At 37.1% G+C, this 10,064-nt stretch overlaps 1 protein-coding gene across 1 annotated transcript; it reads right to left on the minus strand.

Annotated features, from left to right (window-relative positions):
* Nucleotides 1-1,987: 1,987 nt before the first annotated feature.
* LOC122069614 (eukaryotic translation initiation factor 2 subunit gamma-like) lies at nucleotides 1,988-9,810 on the minus strand. The gene is made up of 7 exons (XM_042633670.1): nucleotides 9,754-9,810; nucleotides 8,088-8,299; nucleotides 7,896-7,998; nucleotides 4,574-4,801; nucleotides 4,233-4,451; nucleotides 3,471-3,731; nucleotides 1,988-2,610 (listed from the first exon to the last, which is right to left on the minus strand). The coding sequence occupies exons 1-7, from the start codon at nucleotides 9,808-9,810 to the stop codon at nucleotides 2,308-2,310; spliced, it is 1,383 nt and encodes a 460-aa protein (XP_042489604.1). The 3' UTR covers nucleotides 1,988-2,307.
* Between the last annotated feature and the right edge of the window lie 254 nt (nucleotides 9,811-10,064).

Here is a 10,064-nt window from a genome sequence, read left to right on the forward strand (position 1 = left end):
AATAACTTTAAGTGCCAGATAAGGATCAAAATCTGATGTTGAAAAACACATTTGTTTCGAAAAATTCAAATAAAATACATGGTGATAGTAGCGAAAAACCAAACACTAAGTAAAACATTACGGGATAAGGATGAAACCAGGAGTTGAAAATGTCAAATAATGGAAAAAACCAAAGGTATCAAAGGTCTTGAAACCCAAATAAGCGTAGAAAAAACACATACAAAGAATAAAATGCCATGGAGAGTTTCAATATCAAATTTATAGATATGACATGATGCATATATATAATTTATCTTTAGTGAGAAGCCATTGTGCAAAACTTCATATAAATATTCTTTAAAATAAGGATGAAATTTAAGCTTACAAACAATACTCTAGATTTTCTTTCTATGACAATGGTAGGAGGTCCCTAGAGTAGATCTACAAGGTAGGTATGAATACTAACACTCGGATAAAAAGGATAATACTATATTTTTATTTCAACCACTGACAACAAATTAATATCGTCAAGTTTCATGGTGATTCGAGTAATATGTTCGATAGTTTGAGCTGTCCATATTTTTTTTTTTTGGGTAGAGGTATCTTTTAAAGGGGTTGTTGGACATAAAGCAGATATCAGTTAGTTAATAACATGGGCAATACCTGTTGGACCTGGATAACTTAATTTACTAGGGGATCTCTTTTCTTAGGATTTCTCAGCTCTGGGATATGTGGAGAGTAACAACTCTTCATGTGCAGTTTCATAACAATATGTCCTTTTTCTTCTATAAATACCTTTTTAAAATTTAAGCACTTTTTAATATAGAGATATTTATGAAAACATAAAAACAAAAGTATCACAAAACCGTATGTGGAACCTTTTCTTAATCCATGCTCTGCCTTAACAACTATGAGCCTATTTTTGTGAGAAAAATGGCATACAAAACTCTAAAAGGCTTACCTTTATTGTAAAATCATTTTTGGAAAAGGTTGGATATGCTATCGGCATACCGTATGCTAGCACCCATTGTGTCTATCTCTCTCTTTCTCTTTTTGAAATGACATTCATATCCTTCCTGAACGATACTCCATCATGTGCCTCCATTGGTACCATCTGTTAGCTTACCATACTCCAGCAGACCTATCCCTCTCCCAATAATTTCAATAACATATTTTTGTTCTTTGTTTTTCAATATCATACACATATTATCATTTTTATTTTTTTTTTCGCAAGCCACATATATATTATCCAGCCCAATACTAGGCTCTATCAAGTATAATACAAGGAAATACATAAGATATTTTAATATTTTATATTTAATAAATGTGCTTCAAACTAACTGAAAAAATACAAATTTAATTAATCATTTAATAAGATACAAAGAATTTTTTGCATATATATGTCAATTTCCAAGAAATTTATTTGAAAACAAAAAGAATCAACAGTAAAATAGAAATCTTATGAGGTTTTTCTTCTATTATGGGAAGGAAGTCAACAATAAAATAGGGAATCTAGGAGGCTTTTAATCTACATATCCATCCAAAGTATTAAAGAAACTTCCTCCTTCAGATTTTCTAATTTCAAGATGTAAATTTATTTGGGTAACGATCAAAATTTTAATTAACCCCAATATTACTACAACTCTTTTGGTAAAGCAACCCCTTCAAATGAAAGTTACCCAAGACAATCTATCACCAGCGTTTACCAAAAAGGAGATTGAATAGGCCCCTGTAGATCCTGATCCAATTCAGATCAAAATAGGCCAAAATCAATCGCAAAAACCCTAAATCAAGCCCTATAGCTTACAGACCTGAAATCTTCCAAATCTTCCAAATCCCATACTAGAGCTTGGATCTCAAAACCTAACAGTGCAACAAAGTCAGGTTTGCTATTATACAGGTTTGGAGAAAAAAAACTGATGAGGGCCAAAACCCCAATTCATGTAAAGATTAGTTGCTTCGCCTCTCGCTTGAATCTCCACAATTGTTTGACAAGGAGCCAAAGAAGTGCAAACCATGAACACCATTGAACGTTATCAGCACTTGAATTTCACACACCCCCCCTTTCGTATCGAAAGGAAAAAAAATATCTCAGGCCACCAAAATTTCTATACTCCATTTAATTTGAAACTAAAAAAAAAATAACAGGGGGAAAGGTGGGAAAAAAAAAACCAATAGCATACATCAATGTTTTCTTCTCCACCTAACAAAAATTGTTCCAAGCAGTTGCCTCCCTTCCCACATCAAGTTAGCTATGATGTGACCTCACTTGGGTTCTCTTTGCTCTCCTTTTCTGCCACTCAATGGACTACTGCCTCTCACTTGAACTTAGATGGGAGAAGGTGGGACATCAAGGGTCGATCCAGCTTGAATTTGGCCCCAGCCAATTAGACGCCAGTGCTTCTCGACACGCCTACTCAGTGCAACCTTCTCACCTCTGCTAGTACATACTGGAGATGTTAGTTGCAGCTTAGCAAGATCGTTCTTCACAGCAATGACACGAGCCCCAGTCGACATGGAACCTATGTTCAACATAAGAATCTCTGCCTTCGTTAGTTTTGATACCTTCCCCTGCTTCTCTGTACCCTTTGTCCTGACTCCAAGAAGCCGCCGGAGAAGGAAGAAATTGACCTGAAAATTGAAAAAAATACATAATTGTTTCATGCAGCAGTGCTGCAAATTATAAGTGTCACCAGGAAAATAAACAGGATCATTGAGAACAGCCGTTTTACCACACGGAAAAGTGAATGGTCTGAATAGGCCATGAGCTAAATTTTAGCCTCAAATTCAATTCTTTACCCTCCCATCTAATCCAGCTATGCACTCCTTGTAGTCCTATTCACCCTCTTGTACCCGTGCTTTGTTTTGACTTTTGACAAACGGCCAGCTCTGATTGAGCTGAAATTTGGCATACAAGCAGAAGACCCGGGGGGTCTACCCATCCAGAAAAATTTCAGCCCCGCATGATCTAGGCACCCATCCCATGTTAGACCACGATAACATTAGCCCTTGGGTTGCCATCTACCAAAACTGCTCTCTAAATCGTGGAAAGAGAAGAAATCCAATCTTTTTGCTTTTGCAGTCATACAGCACTGTATCTGAAATTTAAACCCAGTTGTCTCAAAAAGAGCAGCCTCAAACGAACTGCTGTCACAGGCTCACAGCACCCCAGAGAAAATACTACCCTAAATTCCCCATTCATTTCATGATTCATCACAAACAAATAAATAGAGTTAGATCAAATGTAATGGCCAAAGTTCTAAAATCTAGTGGTCCAAGCAGATGCAATGGCCTACATTCATCAATCCAGTAGACCAAGCAGATAGCCCAGATGGGAGTATGGAACCCACAAACTGCTAGGCCAACCCCTGATGCCTGTCTATACCCTATATAAATTTAGAAATTCAGCTCTTCCCACTAACACATGAATCTACATCACATTTTCGTAAATCAAATCAACAAAAAAACATTATGCAGGTTCAGATGCCTACCTCAAGTTCAACAAAAACTTCAGGGAGTGACCCAACCTCACCGAGAACCTGACCCACCAGCCGATCAGCACGTGTTAGAGTAGGATCCATTGTGGTGCCAACCCCAATGAGGCCTCCCGGCACAGCATACTGCAGCTCATTTTGCTCGGCATACAACGATACTATCCTTGAGTATATTGGAGTGCACCGAATGTTACCATTCTCATCTTTCACAACAATCCCAGGCCGGACCTCGATGAACTGATTAACTTTCAGAACACCCTGCATGACATCTGTTTTAGTTCATAACTGAGTATGAGTTATCCATGTACTTAAGCTAGGTATCCTAGAAAAAAGGCAGACTCCACTGCAATTCTGAATGCATTACATATATAGATGAAACACTCAGGTAGGTAAGTCCCAAAGGAACCTCATAACTTTATACACAAAGGTACAACCAACAGGGGAAGTGCAACCATCAATCTACTGCCATATTTTGGAAGGTCCAAAAGATGGATATACTGTAGAACATAGCCAAGGGCATAGGTCCAACCAATAGGGAAAGTGCAACCCTCAATCTATTGCCCGATTTTTGAAGGTCAGAAAGATGGATATACTGAACAAAATGGTTGAAGTATTGGTACAGTAAATCTCCATGGTAAGACCAATATCATGCTGCCACTGCCTGCATGCATGTGTTATGCATCAGCAACAACATATATCATGCAGAAACTACCATGTAATAGTTATACACTCTTCAATGTCTATTAAGAAAAAACGAACCCTGAGGATGCTTCCACCCGCAACACCACCCTTTATATCATCAACCTCAAACCCAGGCTTATTCACATCAAATGATCGAATCACAATCATATTTGGTGGTGAGACAAAGTTCCGCTCTGGTATGGGTATCTTTTTGACAATGTATTCACACACTACATCGATATTATATTTCAACTGAGCAGAGATTGGTATCACCGGAGCACCATCAGCGACAGTTTTCTGCACAAATCCAACAAAGAAATACACAACACAAACCCACAGTCCATGTTAGCCTAAAAGGGTAGAGTTACGTCGGAAAACCAGGACATGCATTTGCTTCAGACAATGGCCTCACAACTAACCTGTATGAACTTCTGAATCGCTTCATGCTGATTGATGGCTACATTTTCTTGGATCAGATCAACTTTATTTTGAAGAATAATTATATGTTGGAGACGCATAATCTCAACAGCAGCCAAATGCTCCGAGGTTTGAGGCTGCGGGCAGCTCTCATTGGCGGCTATCAGAAGTAATGCTCCATCCATGATTGCCGCTCCATTAAGCATGGTAGCCATGAGAATATCATGACCCTATTACAAAATATGGAAAAGAAAATGTAGCAATACATAAAGGGGATAAATGCACAATAACTTGATATGTTTACACATAGATACATTCGCCACATTATCAACAGAATTAATTTCGAGGAAATAAATACAAAAACATCCATATTTCAATCTAATTATTTCCCCATTTAGCTTTCATATCTCAACAATAATTCCTTCTTATTAATTGGGCCTCTCATGGACTTGGCTAGGCTACTGACAGCTCCTAGGTCTTCTGAGAAATCTTGTGATAGATATCTTCCATCCACCAGAGTAATCTATCAAGTTACACATATTTAGAATTAAACCAGATGTGGTTCTGGAGTAATAATTGATACATGATTTCTACTCTACTCAATATAGGACTCAAATGACATTTCAAAATGGAGCTAATTAGAGATCAAGCCTGCAATAATATGCTTCGAAAACACAAACACTTATCTTGAAATTTCCTCAGAAAAAAAATGCCCATCAGTTGAGCAGTAGCACATTTTCTCTCAAAAGGAATACTTGGATAAAGATGTGGAACACGACAAGTAATTGAAGTAGATCTATTTCATAACCATTTAGGTCACGTTTTGATGGAGTTCTGGAGATCTAAGATCCTATATATGGGATTTAGAAGCTAGAACTCTTGCTGGACCCACTTTAGATAACCAGCTTCAACAATAGCAAGAAAACTGAGAAGGAATATAATAAATCAAATCTGAAACTTCTGAGCATTGAAGGACAACTTAATTATGATGAACAATGGTGGGATCAAGGGAAATTGATGAACAGGTTATAAACTAATGGAGAGACTGATGACACCAGAACTGACAACCAAAGGAGAAATCCAATAATAAATCACTGATTTGCCTAAATGTTAGGGCAAGTACCCCTCCTGAATTGGTTTATTAACTGCTTTTGAAAATCCTCCAACAGAAAATAGAAGAAACCCTGCTAGCTAACAAGGTCTTCCAGTCCAAGAGAACAAAGACTGGTGGTGTGAAGCCTCTATCAGTCGTTAAACTCAACTTTGATGGGTGCCCATTAGGCAAACTAGTTCCCTCAGGAGTGGGAGGAGTGCTCAGATCAAGTGTTGGAGTTGTTCTGAGAGCATATTTGGCTCCTATAGGATAAGGAAATTATGTTGGGGCTGAAATATGTCGCTAAGAATGAACCTGTCATATGTTTTGAGAGAAGGTTTTCCCAATATATTGATCGAGGGAGGCTCAGCTACTGATATATCTTGGATGAGGCCAGATTGACAGGTCGCTTGGACATTCATTCACTTCATAATTCATAAGCATCAGATCTCAAATGGATGGCTCATTCCACTGGAAGCCAAGATCTGCTAATCACTTGGTAGAACATAAGATTTCATAGGCTGCTGGGAAATTTTAGGTCCTTTATTCCACGGTCAGATTAGTCCTTGTCTGGATGTATCAACTTTATTAGTCTTGGGTACAGAATTTGGATTGTTCTCTTCTCATTTCAAGGAGATCATGTATTGGTACTGTAATCATTATACTTCTCATTAATGAAATTCCATTTTCCATTGGGTGTTTTTCTTTCTTTTTTTTTTTTTGGTTGGGGGGGAGGGGTGGACTGCTCTTTAAAACTAAGCAGCTTAAGAAATAATATGAAATATGATAAAAATAGGAATTTCTATTAGAAATAAAGGATTTGAATTATTTAGACATGTTACAAGAATATTTATAATCTATCATACTCTAGGAATAGAAAATAATGAAAAATAGTGAAGATTGGTGGGAGAACTTAAGTAGGGGAAGAACAAGAGATCCATGGAAAGTAAGGGGAGGAAGAAGAAGAATTAAAAAGGAATTGAAAGAATCAAATGTGAGAGAGAGAAAGAAAGATCAAAAACCGATCCAAGAGGAAGGGAGAGAACACCAGTCAGTCAGCCCTAGAAACCGTAAGTAAAGCAACCAACAGCATATAAAAACCCAAAGAAAATTGCATCCAACTATTAAAATTGAGGGGGGTTGCAAGTGTATATAAACTCTTTTTATCTTCGAACAAAAATAAGACACTAACAAGGACTTCCTGCTAAACTCTAAACCTGAGCAAAACAGCTCCTGCCGTCAACTTCTAAAAAACCCCAAGTGACTAGAACACTGAATCCTCCTAACCAGTGTTGCAGCCAGCTCTTAATTTCTAGTACTCGATTAATAATTCTAGACATCACAAACAAAACCCAAAACTCAGCTAATGATTAATTGCCCCGTTTATGTTGTCTCCAGCTCTTATGAACCTTGGTCCTTCTTGGCTTGGGCCTCTTGATAGTATAATATCAACCCACCCACTTGAGACTCAGCTACTTCATCGCATATGCCTTGTCGAGTTTCACAATGGTGCTTGGAAAATATATCCAAAATATAATATTGATATAAATTTTCTACAGAACATACGGTGCGCGTAAATTTTTCCTCATTTTTTCCAAACCTTATTTTCATGTTTGCAAAATGGGAAAGGGTTCTCTGAGCCTATGGCATTTCCCACGCCTACACAAGTATATTCATTTATTTTAAGAAAGAGAAAAAAACAATAAAAAATTAGTATGTATTTAGGGGTAGTTTCGCTTTAGGCTCAGAGAACCTTTTCCCTTGCAAGTTGCAACATTTACATTTGTTCTAATTTTTGCTAATATTACCTTGGAGAATTACATCTCAAGCCAAACCCACATTTCAGAGAGAACCATCCATCTTACCCTAAAATCTCCTATTTAGCCCCTTGGAACTAGTCATTTCACACATCCGAGTTCTGTTGAGGTACTTCATAATGCATGCTCAGAAAACAAACATCATCTAAGTATTGACAACGATTACTTAGCACACTAAAGTATTTTTTTCCCCCACGGTATGCCAAACTTTAAAGTCTCTTTAGCCCACTGAAATTTTTTTAATGCATATCAGTAATTGCCTATCAAGCCTGACATCGAAAACATATCCACGATAGTCAATATTAAAGTAATAGGAAAATGTCTTCCAAAAGAAATTATTAAGACTATATGTGCTTCACAAAACAACTCCCATATACAACATATAATGGAGATTTATAATGGCAGTCATCTTACCGGGCAGTCTACAAATGATACATGCCGCAATAGCTTCATCCGTGCATTTTCAAAGCCAGGGACATCACATAGAGGAGTATCTTCTTTTCCACTTCCATAGGCCCTGCAAAAACATTTTAAACATAAACCATAAAAATCATAATAAAAAAAAATAAGAAAAATACAAAAAATTAATTCCATGGGAGAACATACTTGTAAGACATGGGTCTGGAGCATCTTTCATCTTCACACTTGTATATCTTTGCATTGGCATATCCAAGCTTGATCGTAATGTTACGCTCCAACTCATTTTTAAAGCGAACAGTCTGGAGATAGAGTAACAAAATGTTTGATCCTACTTTAACACAACAAATGCATCTATTTTGTACAGAAATGATGGGCAAACAACTAGGCTGTATCTTCTTCTAAGTTATGACAATTTTCTTATACAGATTTGAGATATAACTAATATATGGCTATGTAATGCAGTTCAAGGTTCTATAAAGGAATCGGTGGCAAAAAAACTGCTAACCGTCCAGGATCAAAGGATAAAAATCAAAACTGTTCCTTAATAGATTCCTTTATAGAACCTTTATTTGATGTGGCTTAATTTTGATTTTTGATGGCTTGATGTGGCTTAATATTGAGTTCTAATGATACAAGATATATGTAGCATACTACATAATATTAGAAAAGAGGGGGGAAAATAAGACTTGGTTGCCCTTGTTCGCCTTAAAGCAGGCGACTTGTCGCCTAATCGCTTAGGCAGCCCTCCAACGCCTTGATTCGCCTCGGCGACATGACAACTATGGTCCTAGCTTCATCCCCCACTTTATGGGATAATAAATGAAGACTATTACAATGAAACCAACAAAACAAAAGGCCCAACCTATAATATACAACTACCCAAAGCTTGTTTTCAATCCATTGGACTACCACCTACCCTTGTGGGTCCTATAGACTTGACGTTTAGGCCTCCATAAGGGATCAATGTTGAAAGCAACTCATCATAGGACTGAAGGAAAGTGACTCACTACCTAAATAAAACTTGAGTAGCTTAGTAGATATCACAGACGCATTACCCTATTATAAAAGAGAGAAAACCCCTTCAAGGTTGCAATATGATTAAAGATTGGTTTCATATCCTTGCTTCTCCACAAAACCTTATGACAACTATGTTTCACTTAACACGGAAAACAACTATTTAAAACACATCATCTTTGACCTTTCTAAAATAGAATTTAGAATAAAGGTTAGCATCTATTAGTTGAGTTGATCGGCTTTCTCTTCCACGTGCATTAAGAACTCATTGTCAATGCTCATACCGCAGCATTCCAGCACCGCACAATACTTCAAAATTTTTGGAATTTGTTTCTTTTCTAGTTGTCAACATCAGTTAATTAGTTCATATATTATGAGGAGCCCTCAAATTGAAGCATAACCAGACCATAGTTAGCAATTCGGCCGAATAATTCGCGAATTATTCGGCCGAACCGAATTTTAAAGAATTTTATCAAAAATTCGGACCGAATCCGAATTAAAAATAAAATTCTTTAAAATTCGCGACTTTTTCCAAAATGAATATAAATCACGAATAATTCGGACCGAATCCGAATTATTCGGTCCATTTAAACATTATTTAAAAAAAAAAACCCCAATAAGATTTTTTGACCGAATCCTTAAATTAATCGTCCGAATTATTCCGAATAATTCTCCGTCTGAATAATTCCCGAATCCGAATTTGCTAACTATGTGCTGAACCATTTCTCGATTATGTTTACTAAGCAAAAATGTAATCTTTGTGAAATTCTCAAACCTACCCTTTGGTGGGCAAATACCTACATGCAATCAAGTCTCACACCTCCTCTAGACCACGTACCTTCTCCCTTAACCGACTTTTCCCTTGAGAATTACCGAATCTGGATTTCAAAATCATGGTCTATGCTATAATCACAATCCCAACCAGCACTTCAATCAGTTGGGCAGTGTGCTTTATTACTAATGGTAAAAGCCCATTACTAATGATTGACTACTTATTGATAGGAAACATTCATGAAGAAAGCACGAGGCCTTTACCATCTTGAGGAAAGGATGCAATTCAATGGAACTTGACAGTGAAAGAGTGTGGAGTAAGTCGGACGCCTTGAACACCCCAACTTTTACTTAACCAGTAATTATTGGTCTTTAAGT

Source organism: Macadamia integrifolia, unplaced genomic scaffold (assembly GCF_013358625.1).
Source record: "Macadamia integrifolia cultivar HAES 741 unplaced genomic scaffold, SCU_Mint_v3 scaffold664, whole genome shotgun sequence".
Taxonomy (NCBI): Eukaryota; Viridiplantae; Streptophyta; class Magnoliopsida; order Proteales; family Proteaceae; genus Macadamia; species Macadamia integrifolia.

Excerpts from the sequence above, each read along its gene's own strand:
- LOC122069614 (XM_042633670.1), bottom strand. The coding sequence starts at position 9,810 with ATGATTTTGAAATCCAGATTCGGTAATTCTCAAGGGAAAAGTCGGTTA. Across the intron at positions 8,300-9,753 it reads AAAGTCGGTTAAGGGAGAAG|AAGAAGATACAGCCTAGTTG; the intron begins GTACGTGGTCTA and ends GTCATAACTTAG. Across the intron at positions 3,732-4,232 it reads CGGGTGGAAGCATCCTCAGG|GGTGTTCTGAAAGTTAATCA; the intron begins GTTCGTTTTTTC and ends GATGTCATGCAG.